At 52.4% G+C, this 20,641-nt stretch overlaps 12 protein-coding genes across 12 annotated transcripts; 6 read left to right on the top strand and 6 right to left on the bottom strand.

Annotated features, from left to right (window-relative positions):
• Positions 1-77: 77 nt before the first annotated feature.
• Positions 78-2,016, top strand: GNI_163570 (RING finger protein; the record flags this gene model as incomplete). Its single annotated transcript, XM_011134814.1, has 2 exons — positions 78-1,830; positions 1,997-2,016. The coding sequence occupies 2 exons, from the start codon at positions 78-80 to the stop codon at positions 2,014-2,016; spliced, it is 1,773 nt and encodes a 590-aa protein (XP_011133116.1).
• A 416-nt stretch (positions 2,017-2,432) lies between these two features.
• On the bottom strand, positions 2,433-4,166 carry GNI_163580 (hypothetical protein; the record flags this gene model as incomplete). The annotated part of the gene is made up of 1 exon (XM_011134815.1): positions 2,433-4,166. The coding sequence occupies one exon, from the start codon at positions 4,164-4,166 to the stop codon at positions 2,433-2,435; it is 1,734 nt and encodes a 577-aa protein (XP_011133117.1).
• A 143-nt stretch (positions 4,167-4,309) lies between these two features.
• On the bottom strand, positions 4,310-5,830 carry GNI_163590 (calcium/proton exchanger; the record flags this gene model as incomplete). Its single annotated transcript, XM_011134816.1, has 1 exon — positions 4,310-5,830. The coding sequence occupies one exon, from the start codon at positions 5,828-5,830 to the stop codon at positions 4,310-4,312; it is 1,521 nt and encodes a 506-aa protein (XP_011133118.1).
• Positions 5,831-5,926: 96 nt separating this feature from the next.
• Positions 5,927-6,821, bottom strand: GNI_163600 (putative CDP-diacylglycerol-inositol 3-phosphatidyltransferase; the record flags this gene model as incomplete). Its single annotated transcript, XM_011134817.1, has 2 exons — positions 5,927-6,534; positions 6,656-6,821. 2 exons carry the CDS (start codon positions 6,819-6,821, stop codon positions 5,927-5,929), a joined length of 774 nt encoding a protein of 257 aa, XP_011133119.1.
• An 11-nt stretch (positions 6,822-6,832) lies between these two features.
• On the top strand, positions 6,833-8,488 carry GNI_163610 (putative 26S proteasome non-ATPase regulatory subunit; the record flags this gene model as incomplete). The annotated part of the gene is made up of 3 exons (XM_011134818.1): positions 6,833-7,178; positions 7,285-8,092; positions 8,206-8,488. 3 exons carry the CDS (start codon positions 6,833-6,835, stop codon positions 8,486-8,488), a joined length of 1,437 nt encoding a protein of 478 aa, XP_011133120.1.
• A 233-nt stretch (positions 8,489-8,721) lies between these two features.
• Positions 8,722-11,298, top strand: GNI_163620 (hypothetical protein; the record flags this gene model as incomplete). Its single annotated transcript, XM_011134819.1, has 1 exon — positions 8,722-11,298. The coding sequence occupies one exon, from the start codon at positions 8,722-8,724 to the stop codon at positions 11,296-11,298; it is 2,577 nt and encodes an 858-aa protein (XP_011133121.1).
• A 989-nt stretch (positions 11,299-12,287) lies between these two features.
• On the top strand, positions 12,288-13,282 carry GNI_163630 (hypothetical protein; the record flags this gene model as incomplete). The annotated part of the gene is made up of 2 exons (XM_011134820.1): positions 12,288-13,094; positions 13,142-13,282. 2 exons carry the CDS (start codon positions 12,288-12,290, stop codon positions 13,280-13,282), a joined length of 948 nt encoding a protein of 315 aa, XP_011133122.1.
• A 23-nt stretch (positions 13,283-13,305) lies between these two features.
• On the top strand, positions 13,306-13,902 carry GNI_163640 (peptidyl-prolyl cis-trans isomerase, cyclophilin-type; the record flags this gene model as incomplete). The annotated part of the gene is made up of 1 exon (XM_011134821.1): positions 13,306-13,902. The coding sequence occupies one exon, from the start codon at positions 13,306-13,308 to the stop codon at positions 13,900-13,902; it is 597 nt and encodes a 198-aa protein (XP_011133123.1).
• Positions 13,903-14,331: 429 nt separating this feature from the next.
• Positions 14,332-15,888, bottom strand: GNI_163650 (peptidase M16 inactive domain protein; the record flags this gene model as incomplete). The annotated part of the gene is made up of 1 exon (XM_011134822.1): positions 14,332-15,888. One exon carries the CDS (start codon positions 15,886-15,888, stop codon positions 14,332-14,334), a length of 1,557 nt encoding a protein of 518 aa, XP_011133124.1.
• A 293-nt stretch (positions 15,889-16,181) lies between these two features.
• On the top strand, positions 16,182-17,150 carry GNI_163660 (putative tRNA nucleotidyltransferase; the record flags this gene model as incomplete). Its single annotated transcript, XM_011134823.1, has 1 exon — positions 16,182-17,150. The coding sequence occupies one exon, from the start codon at positions 16,182-16,184 to the stop codon at positions 17,148-17,150; it is 969 nt and encodes a 322-aa protein (XP_011133125.1).
• Positions 17,151-17,310: 160 nt separating this feature from the next.
• GNI_163670 (hypothetical protein) lies at positions 17,311-19,557 on the bottom strand (the record flags this gene model as incomplete). Its single annotated transcript, XM_011134824.1, has 2 exons — positions 17,311-18,197; positions 18,240-19,557. 2 exons carry the CDS (start codon positions 19,555-19,557, stop codon positions 17,311-17,313), a joined length of 2,205 nt encoding a protein of 734 aa, XP_011133126.1.
• Positions 19,558-20,056: 499 nt separating this feature from the next.
• Positions 20,057-20,422, bottom strand: GNI_163680 (C2 domain protein; the record flags this gene model as incomplete). The annotated part of the gene is made up of 1 exon (XM_011134825.1): positions 20,057-20,422. The coding sequence occupies one exon, from the start codon at positions 20,420-20,422 to the stop codon at positions 20,057-20,059; it is 366 nt and encodes a 121-aa protein (XP_011133127.1).
• Between the last annotated feature and the right edge of the window lie 219 nt (positions 20,423-20,641).

The following is a 20,641-nucleotide window of genomic DNA, read 5'->3' on the forward strand; positions in this document are numbered from 1 at the left end:
CCCCCCTTCCCCTTGTTGACGGAGTTGATTTAGGAGCCCAGACGGAGGCGGTCGGAGCGGAGGAGGAGGGTGGTGGAATGTTGGGTGGTTTTGGTGAGTCGGTGTGTGGTTCATTGGTGCCTACGGCGGCGCAGGTGCAAGGCGAATATGTAGGGTTCGCGTTATGGCCTTCGAACGAGACTGTGGTGGATAATTCGTTCGGTGCTCGGGGTGTGTCGGTATGGCGTGCGCGGGTTGAAGTGTTGAAGGCAACGAACAAGTTCTGGGAGACGTATGCGGCGCGTGTGGCATTGGCAACGGAGGGTGACGCGTACAGTTTTGTGGCACGGGGAGTGCGTGCGGCAAATGCGCGCGCACTGTTTTTGCGTGCATCGCACACACCCGAGAGACGTCGACCGCGGAGTTGGTGGCAACGTGCTGGCGAGGCAATGCTGGGCGCAGATGCGACGGATCCGGCGGCGGTGGCGGACCCGGCGGCGGCGGCTGAGGCAGCGGCGGCTTTGGAAGATGTACCTGGCGCGCCTGAGAGTCGCTGCCACGTGACCGGGAGTCTGGCGCGAATGAACGCCTGGCTCGAGCCCCCAACCGGTAGCGGTGGGGAGCCTAGTCCGCCTGTGGAGGGCGCTTCGCCTTTCTTCAACCGCGCACCAGACCTGGCCGGACGCTTTGTGTTTAGCGAGGAGTGCCAGCCACTACCGGCAACCTCCCTTAGTCTGGCGCTGCGCAAACTGGACCCCGAATATTTGGCGGAACAGAAACTTGTTATAGGCGGCATCGTTGCACTCAAGGCGGTGGCCGAAATCGTACTCTACTCGCGCCAATTCACCGCCATTCAGGCGCAACCCGTGCTCCTCAAAACCTCGCCCTGGATGATTGGACTTGCGGTACTCTACGACGCATTCGAAGCCCAGTTCTTCTTTGGTGTTCAGGCCCAGTCGGACATGCTCTCCGTGTTGGCCATGGTGGGCGTGCTTAAAGTTTTGCTGGTCTGTGTCGTCCAGATGCGCTGGCTCATCCTCCTTTGGAAGGAACGCGCTATGCAGCGCCAGAATGCTCGCGGGCAGCAGGGCACCGAAGCCTGGATCGCAGACATGAACAAGGGCATCCGCTCCTCAGCTGCCCTTATGGTCGCCGTCCTGCTCGCCAGCTCCAACCTCTTCGACACCTACCCCGAACCCGTCCTTCTCCTGTTCGCCACCTACCTACTGCCCCAGATTGCCAAGAACATCTGGTGCGGCGTCCGCCACCCTCTCAAGCCTTGGTTCCTGTCCGGCACCGCCCTCTGCCGTTCCGTCTTGCCCATCTTGCTTTGGTCCTCGCGACTGAATAAGCTGTGGAAACACGACTCGCCGTTACCCCCCGGTCTCGCGAACATTACCTCTCCCAACCCGGGAGGCGGTGGCGCGAATCTCGGCGATGCCTACCCGCCTTGGTTCATGAACACACCCATCCCGGCCGAGTTCATGGACCTATTCGGTGCCATACAGCGACGACCCAACACTCCTGCACTTGCCGTTCTCACCGCATTCCTCGCTGCCCAGGTCCTTCTACTACTCTTACAGGCCTGGTGGTCACCCCGCATCTTCATCCCACATTGGATCGCTGATAAATACCTACCCGTGGTCTTCGACTACGAACTCGACGTCGCCCGAGCCGCCGCCCAAAGGCAGGAATCCGAACCCACATGCACCGGAGTCGACTGCGTCATCTGCTTCACCAGAGTCAAATTCGCCGACTACGCCTGCGTCGTCACTCCATGCCAACACTTCTTCCACAAGGAATGCCTCCTTAAATGGATGGAAGTCAAATTGGAGTGTCCAACATGCAGACGTAGCCCCCCTACCCCTCGACCACCCCCCTACCCCTCGACCACCCCCTACCCCTCGACCCTTCCTCTCGACCACTACCCCCCTACCCCTGGACCACTACCCCTCGGCCACTATCCCCTCCACCCCTCGACCATGACCTTGCACCATTTAAAACGCCTCTACCGTAGGAATTCTTCCCCCCTACTGATTTCGCCTGCTCGCTCCCCCCGTCGCCGCTCTCGTGCTTTCAAGCCCGTCTTTCGCATGGCTCTGCCCTCTGCATGCTCTCTTGAACAGCGCCTTCCGCGAAAATACTGCTGTCCGTCAGAATAGTGCTGTCCGTCAGAATAAAGCTGCACCCCAGAACAGAGTTGGCTGGTTGTCCTCTGAATTGTTGTGGCATGAGTCCTGCCTGGGCTGGTCTGTTGTTGTGGCATGAGTCCTGCCTGCCTGGGCTGGTCTGCCTCGCATTGATTATGTATGTATGATCTGGCAGGTAATTGTCAGCTGGCTGATTGTCAGCTGGCTGATTGTCGGCTGGCTGACAGACCGATGCAGAAAAATCTATCTAGCTATTAACTATTAGCCACGAACTACGAACTATAAGCTACTAACTAACTATAGTCACTGGTTTACGGTTAGGTATGCAGCGGTCACCGGTTCGATTCCCGATGCTGACGCCTGTCCTACCGACGCCTGTCCTACCGATGCCTGTCCTACCGATGCCTGTCCTACCGACGCCTGTCCGTGTGTATCTTCGCGGTGTTTGTTAAATATGGCGATGGCAGAAGGCGGCATGAGTTGTTCGCACTTGGGGTCGGCTGTGATGTAGTCGAAGAAGTTGGGATCGAAGATGTAGTTTTTGCTACAGCCGTAAAGATGGAAAAGCAAATCGCCACATCGGAAATGGAATGGCGAGCTTGGGCCGCGAGCGCGTCGTACTTCGCAGATGGGTGAGTTGGTCCAACGCGGGCAAGCGAAGGCCAAGCCACCGACCCACGGTTGGTCTTCATCGACATCTTCATTCTCCAAAAACCATTGCCGGTAGTGCCGTCGGAATAGCGCAGGCAACGCATCAAACTGATTCCAACAGTCCTCCGACAAACCCTGGATCTCCTCCCCTCTCATGTCCTTTGAGTTATTATCGAAGAGTTGTGCTGGGCATTTAGACTTGGGTCCGGCGGGTAGTCGTTTGTCGATGGTTCGGAAGTAGCTCAGCTCTTGCAAGTTGCAGCCAGGTTTGAAGTTTTTGCTGTTTCTGCAGTAGTTGTTATGTACGGTCCAGCGCATGCCGAACATGGCGGTGAGGAGTGTGTCGACAACGGCTTGGTCGCCCATGGCGAAGCGGGAAGTATCGAGTACGTGGTATGGTGAGTTGGCGACAGTTTCTAGAACGAATGCAGCGAGTGTGGTGGGACGAATGAGCAAGGTGCCGGTCTGGCTGTAAGAGGTGGGTAGCAAACAGTCACCGTGTGGGAACACCATGTCTACACGACGTTCGGGTGCATCCGCGGCCCGTGAGACGGGCGCTTGCGCGATCGTTCTATTCAACAAGCGTTCCTCCATGGTCAGGTGCCGTGCAGCCTGTTCCACATTCGTTACGAGATTCCGCAAGGTACGCTCCACATTTGTCATACCCACATCGCCATCGATGTAGAAGATCCATGGGTGCTTCCCCACACTACCAGCAGGCAGTTTGATGACACCTTTACGGATCAGGGCAATGAGTAATAAACCCGACTTGTAACGGTCAGTAAGTACGATAGGATTATTACGTGTGCGACGGCGCCAATCTTGTTGCACTTGTTGTGAAACAGTAGCGCCAGACACGCTGACGGGGACGTCAATATTCAGACGGAAAAAACATACATGCTGTTTTGCTTGCGCCCATTCCGCACGGAGCACGTCTAGTAAACAGTCCACTTCACGACTGGAATCGTGAGCCGTATAAACTACCCCCTCGCAGTCAATCGCCGTCCTTAATAATTCTACCGTTGCCATTTCATGACGCACACCACGCGCCACCAATGTTACATTCCCGCGGGAATATTCAGCCAATACACGGTCCCATTGGGATATCCGCCGCACAGATACACCCTCACCTCTGAACAAAGGTTCACCAAACGTAGTGCGGCCATTGTTGCCATACCCTCGGAGATAATCGAACACCGAGTCCACGGCCGACTCAACTGGAGAGTCCAACGCGTAGTCCAATGCGGAATCAAATACAAGCTGGGAATCCAGAGAGACCTCATCTGCTAAGGACTCATCTGCTAAGGACTCATCTGCTAAGGACTCCGTCGAATGCACGATACTCGACAGAGCCAGTACCCGCAACAGAGAGTCCCCGATCCTCATCTCGTGGTAGGTCCTCTCCTCGTGCTAGATCCTCGGTGATGGAGGTTGTGGTGTTTTCCTCGGTATAATTCCTGTGGCTTTTTGACGAGGGTTTTTGTTGTCAGGTTTTCGTCGGGCTTGGAGGGAACAGGGTGTGGCGAGTTTCAGATGACGTCGCTTAGTTTTGGGTTCTCAAAAAAGTAGACGACTGCGATGACTGCATAGGCGCTGCAGAGGATGGAACCTTCAAGCCAGTTGCTGTAGCCATCTTGGAGGATGCCGGTGATGATAATGATGGCGAGAACGAGGACTAGTATCTCAAAGGCGTGTAGGTCAAGCGACATTGGTTGCTGCACGATCCAGCCGACCAGGACGGTGACTGGGGTGACGAAGAGGAGCATTTGACAAGCAGAGCCGACGGCACAACCCAGCGAGAGGTCCATGCTGTTGTGTATGGCGACGACTACAGACGTGTAGTGTTCCGCCGCATTGCCTATTATCGGTAGCAGGATGATGCCGATAAATTCCTTACTGATGTGGAAGGAGCTGACAGTTCCTTGGATGGAGGCAATGAGAAACTCGCTGCTGAAGCTGCACAGCACAGTGCCAACACCCAACACCACCGCCGCGGCGCAGGGCCCCATGGACACTTCCTCTTCCTGGTCGTCGTCCTCCTCCTCGGTCACAGGCGTGTAGAGGAAAGAGTGAGTGCGGAGTTGGAAGATCATAAATTGCGCATACATGACCACCAGAAAGAAGGCTACACAACGCGACATTTTGAGTGTCTCGTCGAAGCCAGTACCAGAGACTACGGAATACATGCTCGGCATGCCAGCGCAGAAGGCTCCTAACATCAGGAGTGATGTGGTGGTTGAAGCACCAACCGCAGAAAACTCCTGGACCTTGTAAAAGAGACCGCCAACAAACAACGAGCAACCTGCCACCAGCAACAGGTTCGAGAGGATGCTCCCAATCAGGGTACAACGCACCACAACCAACTCGCCCTGTCGCAACCCTGCAATGCAAAGAAGCATCTCCACAATGTTACCAAACCACGCGTTCATCAACCCACCAATTATTGTTCCAAACGCCGCTGCACAATCTTCCGTAGCGACTCCCATGATCCATGCCAATGGGACGATGGCCAAGAAGTTGGTCGCAAAGACTAACGGGTCCGCCCACCCGAGAATCCTCGACGCAAATCCCAACGGGATGAAGCCGAAGAAGACACTTATCGGCCAGAACTTGATTAGCAAATTCAATACACCTGTCGGCTCCTTGCCACGTCCTGACCGCCGACTCTGTCCTGACCGTAAGCCGGATCTGAACCCGGATCCTCCTAAACCAGATTTAATCATTCCGCCCATCCGTGATCCAGGCAGTATAGGCAACTTGGTCCTGGCGTTCGGCTTGGACGACTGCGATCTCCCAATCACAGGGTGCGCATCATTGTAGGACGTATTGGTATAAGGCGTACTTTCATACGCCGCATTGTTGTAAGACGAAACATTTGTCATAGTCTTCTTCATTGAAGGCCGCGATGAGAACTCCGGCCTCTGCAACTCAGATCTCTGGAACTCAGATCTCTGCAACTCAGATCTCTGGAACTCAGGCCGATAGATCTCCGGCGGCCGGACGGTCCCATTATGATGACCGCTGCCACCGTCCAGGGGCGTGTAGCTCATGTCAAAAAAAAATCGTCAATTCACTCGCGCTTTTCGTTTGTTCTCTTCATCCACCAAAACACTCCCTCCCAAAAAGATCTGACTCACATTCGTCACCTAAATATGGAAACCTGTTAACAAGGAAAGGGAGCAATACGGGAGTAATGGCGGGAGCAATACGGGAGTAATGGCGGGAGCAACAGAGGGAGCAGTGGCGGGAGCAATAGCGGGAGCAGTGGCGGGAGCAATAGCGGGACAATTGAGAGAGAACGGCAAAGTGCCAGAAGGACAACTTGTGATGGAAGAAGGGGGGATGACAACCGATGGTTGCGTGGTTGGTAGTCGTACAGCTTTGACTACTCCGAGTGGAGCGCTAATAACGCCAAGCCACCTCGCAGATTCGTAAGGAAAGGTGCCCACTTTGTGCCACGAACAAACGAGAAACGAGCAGCACAAGACCTCGTAGGCTAAGTGGGCAGTGAACATAAACAGACGGTTGGAGTAATAGAACCTCAAGAAAGGCCACGGCAAATGAACCTCCTTGTGCGTTCTTGCTCCTCGTAGAGTTTGGGCATGAACAAAGATCCAATGACCGCCAATGTCTGCGGCCGCCAGAGCGAAAATGAGCCCTGACCAACTCGGGTAGCGACTGCATAGTAGCATATAGATGGCCAGAGTAGACAATCTATCTGTGACTTGATCCAGGCACGCTCCCAACAATGATGCTGCAAAGAAAAAAAGTGTGTGCACACGATTTTGCGTTGATGGAAGGGGCTATTATGAGGGAGGGAACGGGGTATGAGGGAGGGAACGGGGTACGAGGGAGGGAACGGGAATGAGTAACACCTTGATTGAGCCATCTAGCTACATGTCCATCTAGGGCATCTAGTATTTCGCTTATGGTATAGTAACCGGCCGCGGTCCATGCGTGCTTATGGAAGGTGGAAACGGCTGCTATGAGGAATAGTATTCTAACATAACCAATGATATTGGGCCAATATAGCGGGATCATATTTAAAAAATATGGAGGCTATAAGAGAGGCATTGAACTTGGAGAGTGAGGGCACTAGTGCGGAGGAGTACGAGCGGAGACTGGCGGAGCTGTTGGAAGACATTTCGGTACCGTATCAGGAGGAGGTAACAAAGTTGATAGAGACGAAAACTGAGGAGGCAATAGGGCGAGGTCTATCAGCTAGCGTAATAGATAAGAAGGAGTTGGAGCTTGAAGTCTTGAAGAATAAAGAAGACGCCATTGACAAGACGGCGAATTTAATCAACCTACAGAAGAGACCTGATGATTTCAACAAGTTGTTTAAGATACTTAATCCGTTATTCACCATATTCCCTAAGGCTAGGATTGCTAAGATCAGTAAGTTCTCATTAACTCTTGTTCGCTCGCATGTTCGTTCTCATTGAATCTTGTTCGTTCTCATTAAATCTTGTTCGTTCTCATTAAATCTTGTTCTCTGTTTTAGCTCGTTCATTAATAGATAGAGTTGAAAATTGTCCTGATTTGCAGGTTCAATTATGTCAAGAAACCATAGGTTGGTGTCAAGATGAGAATCGTACGTTCTTGAAGCATCGTTTACAGACGAAGTTGGCTGTGTTATTGAATGACTTGGGTCGTTATCAGGAGGGTTTGGAGATGCTTCCAGGTTTATTGAGTGAGGTAAAGAAGATAGATGATAAGTTATTGTTGGTTGAAATTTATTTGACGGAAGCTAAATTGAATTATAATGTTCGACATATTCCTAGAGCTAAAGGATCATTAACGGCTGCTAAAGCAAATGGTAATGCCATTAACTGTCCCCCGAATTTGCAAGCTGATATTGATCTTGTCGCGGGATCATTACACGCCGAAGAAGGCGATTTCAGGACAGCATACTCCTACTTTTATGAAGCTTTCGATGCCCTTATACATCTACAACAACAACAGAAGAAAACTACCATTGAAGATAAGGCCGCTTCAGCATTCAAATACATGATCCTATGCAGAATCTTAACTGGACATCTACTCTCCACCGATTTATCAACCATCACCAGAGGACTCACTGGCGCCAATGCTAATTCGAGCACATCCAATATTCTTGATAGACCGGATGTTAAAAGTTTGCTGAAAATAGCGAAAGCATATGAAAATAAGAATCTCGAGGAATTTGAACTCGCCATAAAAAATAACCAAGACATCATTCAACATGACCAATTCCTCAAAAGACATATTGATAATGCCGCCGATCAATTACTCATTCAGGCAATACTCAAAGTTGTTGAACCATACTCTGAGTACCCTCTTCTGCACACACTTTCCTCCGCATGCACACACTTTCCTCCTGCACACACTTCCTCCTGCACACACTTCCTCCTGCACACACCATCTTACGCTGCGTTATTTCCAGGGTGGAGATATCCCACATAGCCCGAAAGACCAAACTGTCTCCTGAGTTCGTGGAGCAGAAATTGAGCCAGATGATTCTAGACCATATGACCAATGGAATCCTGGACCAGAAGAAGGGTGTGTTTGCTCTATATTCGACCAAACCAACCAATTCCGTATATGAGGACAGTGTAGAGATCCTAGAAGAGTTGCAAGGGGTAAGAAACACAACCGACTTGCGTGCCGATCTTGGGAGGGAAAAGTTTCTTCTAAGATTGGTGCCTGATTATGAGGTCGCGATGTGATCACGAGGTCGCGATGTGATCACGAGGTCGCGATGTGATCACGAGGTCGCGATGTGATCACGAGGTCGCGATGTGATCATGAGGACGAGATGTGATCACGAGGTCGCGATGTGACCACCGGGATGAGCACGATGTGAGTTGGTTGTATTTTTAGGTGGTGCAGTTGCTGTCGTCTCAGGTTCCATCGGTGTTGGAATAAAGTACTTTTTTACTGTACGAAATTTTTTGCTCTTATGTCCAGCGGTGTAGTTGATCAAGCAGGGGGGGCGGTCACGATTACGTTACACTCCGCGAACAACGACGTGGATGAGAAGGCCGAGGTGACGGTGGCGCTTAAGAACCCCGAGGAGGCGGTGGAGAGGATGCTGAAGACGCTGGCGCAGCGCTTTCCGCCTGAGTCGGTGATGACCATCCAACCAGGCGGTGCTGGACGGGGTTCCGGTGTCAGCAGTGACGAAGATGACGGCAAGCACCGCAAGATGCAATCAGAATACCACTCCCGCACGGGATCGCACACAACTTCTCACCAGCACACAGCTTCACATCAGTACACTGGAGGCTCACATACGACCGGTTCGCACGCACACACGAGTGGACATGGAAACACGAGTGGACATGGAAACATGAGTGGACATGGAAACATGAGTGCGCGGAAGGGTACGGACCGACACGTCGGACAGCGCGGAGGGGACAGCAGCAGTAGCAGCAGCACACGAGGCGGTTCGCACAAACATGGCGGCTCCAGTGCGCGCTCGCCGCCCTACGGAAAGTACAGCGGATACCCTCCCGTCGGCCCGCAATACAACATGCCAGACCCGGCACAGTACCCAAACATGGTCCCAGGCTTCGTTCCCGGTCTTGTTCCCGCCGACAGCCCTAACGCCTTCCATAATGTCGTCAAACACCGCACAGGCTCACCCACCTCCGCGGGTAAAAGTGGTGCTACCCGACTACCCTCCATTTCCGAACACTCCGCCGAGAAGCGCAGCTTCGGCCACACCACCTACCCCAACGGCACGCCCCCTGGCGGCCTGCCGCCCAACGGAAGCGGCAACGGCTACCCAGCCGGCAACGGCTACCCAGCCGGCAACGGCTACCCAGCCGGCAACGGCTACCCAGCCGGCAATGGCTACCCAGCCGGCAACGGCTACCCAGCCGGCAACGGCTACCCAGGCGGCAACGGCTACCCAGCCGGCAACGGCTATCCTGCTTATGGCTCTGGCTACCCCCAGGGCGGCCAGGCCCAGGGGTTGTACCCACCCGGCGGTTACCCCAACGCCGGCTACAACGGCCAGGGCTTCCCGCCGTACCCCTTCCCCAACGGAGCCGGCGCCGGAACCGGCTTCCCGAACGGCGGTACCGCCGGCGGCAGCCACGGCTTCCCCAGCGGCGCCCCCAGCGGTGCCCCCAGCGGCGGTCAAGGATTCCCCAGCGGCGCCCCCAGCGGCGGTCAAGGCTTCCCCATCGGCGGTCAGGGTCAAGGCTTCCCCAGCGGCGGTCAGGGTCAAGGCTTCCCCAGCGGCGGTCAGGGTCAAGGCTTCCCCGGTGGCGGTCAGGGTCAAGGCTTCCCCAGTGGCGGTCAAGGCCAAGGCTTCCCCAGTGGCGGTCAGGGTCAAGGCTTCCCCAATGGCGGTGGTCAAGGCTTCCCTAATAGCGGTGGTCAAGGCTTCCCCAATGGTGGTGGGCAGGGCTACCCCGGTTACAACACGGGTGAGCAGCAAGGTTCGCCGAACGGGCGTTCTCCTAGTTATAACCCCCAAACGTCCCCGAGTTACAACGGGCAAGTTTCGCCAAGCTACAATGGCCAAGTTTCACCAAGTTACAACGGGCAGCAGCGGCCGGGTGGGAACTCGGGAAGTTTCACGGGTCAGCATTCGAGACCCTCGGGCGGTGCGGCAGGCGGGAGTTACCACAGCGGCCAGCAGTCGAGTGGCGGCCGCGGTGGCCCACCTGGGGGGCAGTTAATGCCTGGTTTCGGCGAGCATGTGGAGATCTTACCGGACGGGTCGCGTGTGCGATACGTGGAAGTGGAGGTGCATGAGGAGCGCGAGATTGAGGTGCCTAAGCCGGAGATCCGTGAGGTGGTGAAGGAGGTGAAGGTGCCTGAGTATCAGACGAAGGAGGTTTTGCAGGAAGAGATTATTTACGAGGATCGAATTCACAAAGTAGAGAAGATTATTGAGGAGGAGCGGAAGATCGAAACAAAGGTGAAGGAGCGGCGTGAAGTGCCGGTGGATAAGTTGGTAGAAAAGGTGGTGGACGTAGTCTCGACGCGTGTGGAGGTTGTGGAGGTACCTCAATATGTCGAGGTTGAGAAGCCATACACAGTCGAGCGGAAGGTGGAGGTCCCGCGTTACAGCCGAAAGGAGGTACCTTGCGTCGTCGCGCAGAAACTGCGACCGGTCATGCGGGAGGAAGGCAAGCTCAAGGTTGAGACGCGCACCTACGAACCGGTACTCTACGCTGTAGACGTCTACGTACCCAAGCCCGTTGCCAACGCCATAGTTCCTTGCGGCAAAATCGATGAGACCCACCAACAAGTCAACGTGCCAGCTGCACAGTACAACTCTCTCACTCACAAACTGAATCCCGGTCTTGATAAGCAAACCATCAATGAGGTATGCCTCAAGACTATCGAGGGACATGTACCCATGCTGCCAGCTGGAGAGATAGCTGACATCGTACATCCACTTCCAGGAGCATGGCAGAATCCTAATGACTTCGTTAGACAATTGCCCCGAGGAGGTCTAACGGAGAAGAAACACAAAAAGCAGAAGAAGCATCACTCTTCCAAGAAACACCACCACTAAACACTCTGACGTGAGCAGGAGGGTGAACGAATGAACAGGCCGCCAATACTTGTTATCGAATCTGTCAAGAATCCGTCAACACTACTATTGTCAAGAATAAGAACCATCACTGAGAAGAAAAAATCGTCGAGAAGAAGAAATGGTCAATCGAGAAGAATATCTTCGCGAATAGATGATGATGAAAAAGTAAGACAGACCCTTACGAATGGGTCTTTGAACTCGTCTACTGGAGACGCTACCGTCTGTTTCTGAATGTGTGTTGGGCGCACGTATTTTCACAAGCCGGTTACTTTCAATTCTTACGTTCTCCTCACGGCCGCTCGTCGTCGTGGGTCACTCTGGTCATCCCGTGTACGAGTCTGGAGGAGTGAAGGAACCTTTGGGTGTAAGGCATCTTGAGCGCCAGCCACTGTGTTATGGTGCTAGCTACTTTAAATCTTAACTGCCATCTTCATCCCGTACTGTGTGGCATTTGACGGGTGAGTCTCATCTCGGCTGGGTCCCTGATTGGAGTAGTTGGGTCGGTTTCATATTTTTTGGTCTCGAGCTCCCGGTCGCTAGCCCCTTTTTTTGTCCGTCTAATACTCTAACAATGTCCGCTGCAGTACCTGCTGACTTGCTGAAGGCGCCAGGCAAGCCCATTATCATGGGACAGGCTTCACTCATTCCCCAAGTGGTGAGGGTGCCTGAGTTGAGCCTCATAACCACCAGCGACACCGCCATCCAACTCTCATATAATGTAACGCAGTCTTTCCTTCCTTCCTTGCTTTGTCCTAACTCCTTCTTTAATCCTAACTCCTTCCTTAGTCCTAGCTCCTCCCCTAGTCCTAGCTCCTCCCCTAGTCCCAAATCCTCGTGTTCATACCTTGTGCTATACCCTGTCCCGTACCGTGTCCGTATGTGTGTTGTAGGCGCATTCTGACCAGCAGCCACTCAAGTTGACGAATGGGGGTAAGTTGGATTGGGTAGGTAGCCGACAGCCGGAGAGCATGAGCAAGAATGCTTCGTACGTGTTGTTTGACCGGGGTTCGTACTACGAGTGTCAGAGTGTGTGTGGCACGTATGAATTCGTGCCGGGTACAGAGGAGAAAATTGGCGAGGAGGAGGTGGACGTGCTGAACAAACGGGAGAAGATCAACCGGGCTAAGGAGTTGGCCGCGGCGCGACGAGTGTCAGCCAATATGGCGGCAGCTGCGCGGGCATCTGACGATGAGGAGCCGCCGGCTGCACGAGGCGTAAAGCGGAATCATTTCAGTTACTATGACGAGGATGACGACGACATTACTCCAGCCTTGCCCGTGGGTGACGCGAAAGTAAAAAAAGCGGTAGCTCGCAAGAAGAAGGCCCGAGACCTGGACAACCAGGCCCAAGCTAAGTCGTCCACTTCGCTCGGACAAATTAGGAAGGCCGAGGTCGACTGGGACTTCGAGGAGGGCGACGCCTCTGACGACGAGGAAGGCGCAGCACTCAGCGAAGAGGAAGTCGAGGACAAAGCCGCCGCCGAAGACGTCGAAGACTCCGAAGACGAAGATAAAATGCTCACCAACTACGGCGAAAGCTTGAGCAAAATGCTCCAAAACCAAAAGCGCGCGCAAGCCGACGAAGAACTACAGAAGTACAGCGATGATGACGACGACGACGATAAAAAGGAAGATGGCGCATCCGGAGCCGGACCCAAAAGACCGTCGCGACCCGTCCTAAGCCAAGTGCCCGTCACCAACCAGGTGCAGACCGAAGAAAAGGTCAAGGACGACTTGCTGAACCTATTACGGACCAAGGAAAATGTAACAATTAAGGTAATTCGAAGTGTGTGCACACACTTTTTGCATGTTGCGCTTTTTAGATGGTTCTCGTTGAACTTGGGGTTTCAGCTCGGAATTCCAAGTTCCAGCTCATCAAGAGCCTCATTTCCGAGCTCTGTGACATTATCACAACCACCGTCGATGGCGAACAGGTGCGGTACATAAAGTTGAAAGGCAATTAAAAAATGGCCCAAGACAGAAAAAAATGACAAGTAAGTATCCGTGTATCGAAGGTTCGGAGAACCTGCTACCGGAGTACTGTCCAAAATATAGCGCCGGTAATCCAGTGGTATTTTTGGATATATCAATCGGAGGACATAATGTAGGGCGGATGTATATGGAGTTGTTCGCTCACAAGTGTCCGAAAACGGCTGAGAATTTCCGTCAGTTTTGCACCGGAGAATTCTCACAAGATGCCCACAAAACTCCGACGGGTTACAAAGGAAGCAAATTTCATCGAGTTATTAAAGGCTTTATGGTACAGGGGGGCGACTTTGTGAAGCACGACGGTTCGGGCAGGGTATCAATCTACGGCGACAAGTTCAATGACGAGAACTTCGATCTACTGCACGACTCACCGGGTTTGTTATCCATGGCCAACGCCGGACCGAACTCCAACGGATGCCAATTCTTCATTACTGGGGCCAAATGTCCTTGGTTGGATGGGAAGCATGTGGTGTTCGGGAAGCTACTCAACGATGAGTCTTTACTCGTGGCGAAGAAAATAGAAAATACGCCTACTTACGCCAGCAACGATGCGCCAAAACTTAACGTAGTAATTGAGAACTGCGGGCAAATGTAAGGTTATGGATGTTCGTAGCCATAGAGTCGCGCGTCTACAATGTCGTCCGTGCATAAAATCGTGTGCTCGTCGGGTCATGAAGGCAATGGCATCAAGGCAAAATGACGTTGAGGCAAAGCGATGCTGATCTGTTGGTGAGCGCCAACAACGGCGCGCGCCCAGTCGTGCAGAGCCCGTCACCACAGAACGGGTTTACAGATATAAAAAGTTCACGCTCCGCCCCGGTGTTGGGTCGACGTTCAAACTTCGTTGTTCAGACTTCGACGTTCAAACTCCAATGGACTGAAGATAGGCATCCACCTCTTCGTCCACCAAGTCTTCCCACTCTTTCTCTCTGAACAACTGTCCGTCTTGGATACTTCCGTATCCAATCGCAGAAGCTGAAGGAAAAGGGGGATTAGGGAGGAAGAGGGATCACGGAGGGAGGTGTTAAAGGGAGGTAAAGGAGGGAGAAAGTGGCGTACTGGTAGCACAGAGAGTTGGTGAGAGTATGTGGTTCTCGGTATGGAGCACTTGAACGATCGGCTTTGTTTGAAGGAAGTATTTGAAGTAGAGGTTCTTCCAGAAAGAGCATGGTTGCTTTTTCAGGTGGTCAAAGTTCCGAATGGGGTTGGAAGAGTACTTGAAGCAGGCCTTGTCGTCGTTGGTGAAGGCGGCCCACATGTTCATGCTGGTGACGGAATCGAATTCGGCACGGCAGACGTACTCCTGTTCGTGGGAGGTCCAGCCGTTATGTATGACGACGGCAATGTTATCAAGACTGGAGGCACAAAGTGGGTGCTCCTCATCGCCCATTGTTCGGATGAATTCGGGTAGCTTAGTCACTGTATCCTCTAGCATGTCTACTTCGACGCCGCAGGCACTGAAAATTGCAAGCGGATATTTCCGCTTTCGCATGTTCAGTGAGTACAGTGCCGAGTCGCACGGGTCAAAATCCAGCACCAGATCCCCTTGGACGTTTTGGCTTAAATATTGCTGCCGAGTAGCAATCAATTCGTTATATGTCCGACAAATATGCTGCACGATCAGCTGAAAAGCCACCCATCTTGGTCGATCCAGATAGTCAGGTCCTTGGAAAATGACGTGGACGTCGTACGACTTTGTTGTGACCGCCTTCAAGTCTCCTTTTACGAGGAAGGCTGGTATCTTCGGAGCTGACGTAAGTGGATCATCTATAACAGACCGGAAGCGCACTAATGGCACCCCTTTCACCCCCAGTACCTTCTTCTTGCCTCGGCTTGCTGCAGACTTGGGCAGTGGTGGCAATTCAGGTTGAATTAACACCGGCGCCTCCTGATACAGCAGTAAAGGGCGCACAATGGACACTGGAAGCGCGCCCTGCGGCGCCGCTGCTGGTAACCGGGAATTTAACATATGCTGCTCTTCAGCATCGATCACAGTCAGGATTTCCTCAGTGTCCACATTGCCCCCCACGATAATAGTAGAATTCCCTAACGTATAAAACCTTCTATAGTAGTTCAGCAAATCCTCCAAAGCAATATCCCCGAAAACACCGCCGCGCACACGTGTGCTACTGCTCATTGCGCTCTTAATATCCGGGCTAGGATTGCGACTATAAATGCAGTCTCCAGGATATATTGCTGACAACCAGTCACCCCCACCACAGCCGCTCCCGGAGCCGGCCCCAGCGAGCTCTCGGTCGAAGTCGTTGTCGATGGCCATCATCTGCCGGATGTCATCGTAACGCTGAGCCGTCATTTCCGTGGCGTAAATGGCATCCAGGTAAGGCGATAATAGTGCCAAAAACCCTGCATCGGTATCTGCATTCACGGTGTATGTTGTTCTATCACATGACACCGTCGCATTCACAAATGCGCCTGATACCTCGCGAGACAAACGGAAGACGAAATCTCGGCCGAATGATGCTGTACCTCCATGAACCATACGCTGCACTCCCATAGATAGTGGTCTTTCATCCAACATCTGATGGAACATCATTAGGTGATCATCATGCGATGGGAACATCATACGACGCAACCAGACCAGAACCGACTAGCGTGTAACAATAATGTCGGGATCTCAGTGTCAGTGTGGGGATCTCAGTCTTCAGTATCAGAATCCCAGTGCTGGGATTGAGTGCTGGTATCGTACAGGTGTGTTGATGATTATGTTCCCGTAGACTCCTTCTGAGCCTAATTCACATACGACGATTCTCAAGCCGGTCCTGTTGGACCGGTAGTACTGGCACCTTGTGCAGTCGTCCTCTACGACGTGCACCAGGGACATCGATGTCATTCTAAAAAAGTTTTATCCCGATCATGTTATTGACTCGCTGCCCCGCCAATAAAAAACGTGAAGGAGGCCAGCTGCTGCAAGTACTCCAAGCCACTGCGCCGGCCTCTAGCACCCCCAGACCGTGGAAGCTGTGGCTTTCAGGCGGCTGGGTTCGAGACAAGCATTTCGGGGCCGAACGACTACATGACTTTGACGTGGTAGCGTACCCTAGCGATGTGGATGAGATAGCCGCAAGTATTGAACAGGCGTTTAAGTCCCTATATCCCAACGCGGCTCCTGTTAAGACGCGCGTCCTGAACGCCAGTGCAGTGAAAGCGCGGCGCCAAAAAATCATCACCATGACCATCAAGCACCTTGACTGTAGAATTGACCTTGTTGCCTTGAAGTCTGACGCCTTAAAATCTGCCAATAGCCATGGTGGTGTTGGAGAGATGACAGATGAGGTGACGGAGATCGCTGAGTTACTTCGAGCCGACGCCCGGAGACGCGATTTGACCATCAATGCATTGTATTACGACCCTTTCGATGACTGTATTATTGACCCGTTGGGACTGGGTGTGGAGGATTTGAAGAATGGATGGATTAGATTGATCGATGGCAGTCAGACGTTGATGGACGACCCCGTTCGTGTCATCCGGATATCGAGGTTTCTATCGTTGTATCCGAATCAGCTCCGTCTGCACCCGGAAACTTGGCTAGTGGTTCAGGAACATAAATCGCGATTGCTGGGACAACTACTTCACACCGTCGCGGAAGATCGCTTACGGTCTGAATTTTGCAGACTTCTCGACCTGCCGAACAGACAAAGGGGACTCCAATTCCTCGTCCAGAATTTCTTGACCCTAATTACAGAAAGAGTGATACATCTATTTGATGGTGCCTCCTCAAAGGAATGGGCCAGACGGACAGTACTAGAAGCTGTTATTCGAGACCAGCCATCCTGTTTATCGTCTGCTGACGACCCGTCTCTTGACCACACTCACCAACAATAATTACATCATGTCTCCCTTACATGATACCTACTCTGCATGATACTCTAACTAAAGTACCCACCCACCCCACCGCGCTTGTTTCTCTCCGCGTAGCCCCCGCCAACCCAGCTGCGTTCCGAAGCCTTGCGGGTCGCCTTACGGGTTCATCCATTGGCAAAAATTAGTCCAGAAGCTTATTAACAATTTTCTTCTTGTCAGGCTCATCGATGTCATCTTGTAAGTCGTTAAGGAAGGTGAGGATCCGGTCTCGCTTTTCTTGGACTTGTTTTTTGACGATGATGGAGTGGACCAGGACGTGTAATCCCCTTCGTAAATTAATTTGAAGCTTTTGTCGTAGTTTTAAGTCAGCAGTGTTACACAACCTGGATGCTACTTGAGTGTAGTATGGATTATATGTTTTCTCTTTAACCATGCAGAAGAGTAGGACAGCGATTGCTGGTTCCATCTGTTTGTTGGTCTTGATGCAGTTGATAAGCTTCAAGGCCCCTTCGGTGGGGTTGTCACTGCCCATTATAGCGGCAAAGATCCTTTGCTGATAGGGAGAGCTGATCTTGAACTTTTTCGCTGCACGTATAAGATGTCCGGCGTGTGTGTCATCCAGAATATTGTCCTGGTCGGTGCTGTCCTGATCAATACCAGTAAGGAGTTCCTTGGGGATCTTGCCATCTATAAATGCGAGAAAGCATTTTTGGTTGTTTATGCACTGAATTATTCCCGATCCGCCTTTGGCAGTATTTTTGCGTTTCAGCCAATTCCTCATAGCAGTAAGCTTTTCGAAGAGGGGGGTCTTGTTGTGCTTACCAACATTCTCTAATTCATATCGCACCCAGTCTATATGCATATTAGATTTGCCTTCTAATTTTTGCAACAAGTTTTTAACAATCGAATTTAGAAGTTTGTATTTCTCCACATATTCCGCGTTCAGTCCGGGTGCACACGTCCTGAGTAGTACTGCTAGTAATTCTAGGCGTCCCTGAGTGTGTTCTTCCGTTCCCATATTATTACGATCAGCGATGTACCGCGCCAATTCGATGAGCAAATCGACATCTACGAAACCGTAGTAACAGATCAGGCCACAGGACGTCACACACTGTCTTGCCTGCTCCTTATCCTCCAAGTCCACCATGCCCGTTTCAGGGTTCAAATCACCCAAAGAACGGCCCAAGTAACGTGTTAAGTTGTTTGCAAACAACTGCAAACATTTAGCTAGATAACGCAATAAAACCTGCTTACTCACTGCCGACGAAAGAGCACACAACAACGCTATCTGTGGCGCCATCAGCGCCATACCTGCCTTCAACTCTAGAAACGCCATGGCCTGACCGGCACAACATTCCGTCACACTCACGAAAAATTCCGCAACCTTCAACTTCACCTCTTCGTCAACACCCATCAACGCCAATTGCAAACGCTCCTTCTCAGCCGCCACTGCTCGAACCACACCCTCCACTATCAAATTCAAATTGCCCTCACTCACTCGATTAAACGCCGCTCGGATCTCCTGCAACAACTCCGCCGAAACCGACGCAGATGCTACAGCCACCTTCTTCCGCAAATGAGGCGGTATATACTTGCCAGGCCCACACACCCGGCCCTCACTCACCCGGCCCTCACTCACCCGGACCTGCCTCGAGTCCACACTCTCCGTGTCCACACTCTCCGTGTCCACACTCTCCGTGTCCACACTCACCGGGTTCAAGACTACGGAGTCCACATTCTCCTCCCCCCCTTGCGACTCCACACCTTCCGCCGGCTGCAAGTCTTCGGACGACTCCACACCTTCCGCCGGCTCGCCCTCGTCCTCGCTGCCGTCGTCCCCATCTTCGCTACCATCCCCATCTTCGCTACCATCCCCATCTTCGCTACCACTAATCGCAGTGCGGTTAGACGCTTCACGCTGAATGGATGGTTGGCCGTCTAAGATGGAATCCAGTATGCCTACCAAGTCTCTATCCCCACCGAACTCAGTCATGGCCACGTCTTCTATGAGTTTTTGTGACTTCTTCTTATCGCCTCGAATGTTCAACTGACGTTCCAAGTACTCAATGAGCATGTCATCATCATTCATCTCATTCCCGCGGGTTTCACCCAGAAAAGCTTTCGCCTCAGAATCAATACTGAACTCCCGTCTGGCTTGTTGCTCACCAAGACGTGCAGTCGAACTGTTCCCATCAGAACCTCGGGAGCCATTGTTGGTGCTCTTCTCACTCTTGCCTCGTAGTATCCGAGTCTTATCTTTCTCCCCACGCGTCCGAGTCTTATCTTTCTCCCCATGCTTCCGGACCTTATCGTTCGCTGCCTCCTCGTTTTTCTGGCGCCGCCTCTCGTTTTCTTCACGTCGCTGCGATTTCAGGTCAGCTTTCTTTTTCCGACGCTCCAATCGTCCACGACCTTCCGGCCTCGCCATGTTATTAAAATCACCCGCATAAATATATGCGGGCCAACGTCACCTTGGATGTCGACGGCGGGTACTTGCTGAGGCCCCGTGGTGAGGAACGAGACTGCTAGGTTTAACTAAAATCAAAGTGCAAACCCTCTGACGGGGTGGGAGTGAGACAAGTCGAACGTATCAGCAGTGAGACACATTGGACTTCCCAGATAGCGTGCTACATCGAACCGCACATATCCTGGCAGCAGTCGCGGTTGCAAGACTGTCGCAAGATTAGGGTATAAGTTGAATACCTAGAAGGACCCAGGTTTTGAACACACTAGACGCCGTAGCGAATACACAGGTCCCGTGCATGATGGGGAAAGGCTGCGTTATCCGACACGGAGGGGCTGTCTGGGACGGTTTCCATCACACAGCAAGATCCAGTTTCACACCACACACTAATTATCAATACTCGGTTCCATACTAAAAAATTCAATGTGTTATCGCATCACAGCTTCGCTTGCACCGAGTCAGTTTACTCACACTTCACAGTCAACCTGACAGATGGTTCATCGCCGTGTTTCTCGTCAAGAAGCCCCACTTCGCCAGTGTAGAAGTAACCAGGTCTCTGCTCAAACTTGAAAGCGCCTTCGGCCAGAGTCTCATCAAGCTTCAAGTGTCTTGCATCGCGCACTTTAATTGTAATTTCGGAGTGGCTGTCATTGGAATCAAAGGTCCAGGTCTCTTCGAAATCTGCGCTGGAGCCAGCGTCCTTGGCAGTCTTGGTGTGCCATGAGTGGAAGGTACCGTAGTGGCATTCAACGTACAAGTCCGACTTGTTGAACAGACCAGTGTGGCCCTGGAAACCAGCAGCAGAATGTACCGTAACAGAAACCTTCATTTTGAATTAAACTTTATGACGTGAAAGGACGATTTGGCAAGGACCAAGTAGACAGAACGATGCGGCCACACACAATTCGCGGTCTTTGAGCTTTCAGCAGGTTATTTTCGGGCATCTCGCTCAGATCCATAATAAGAGTAGGATATAAGCAGAAGACCCATCACAAAGGGCGGCCACCATACAGCGATCTTACCTTCCAGAACATGACACCCCTCTGGA

Source organism: Gregarina niphandrodes, assembly GCF_000223845.1.
Source record: "Gregarina niphandrodes unplaced genomic scaffold scaffold00051, whole genome shotgun sequence".
NCBI classification, from domain to species: Eukaryota; Apicomplexa; class Conoidasida; order Eugregarinorida; family Gregarinidae; genus Gregarina; species Gregarina niphandrodes.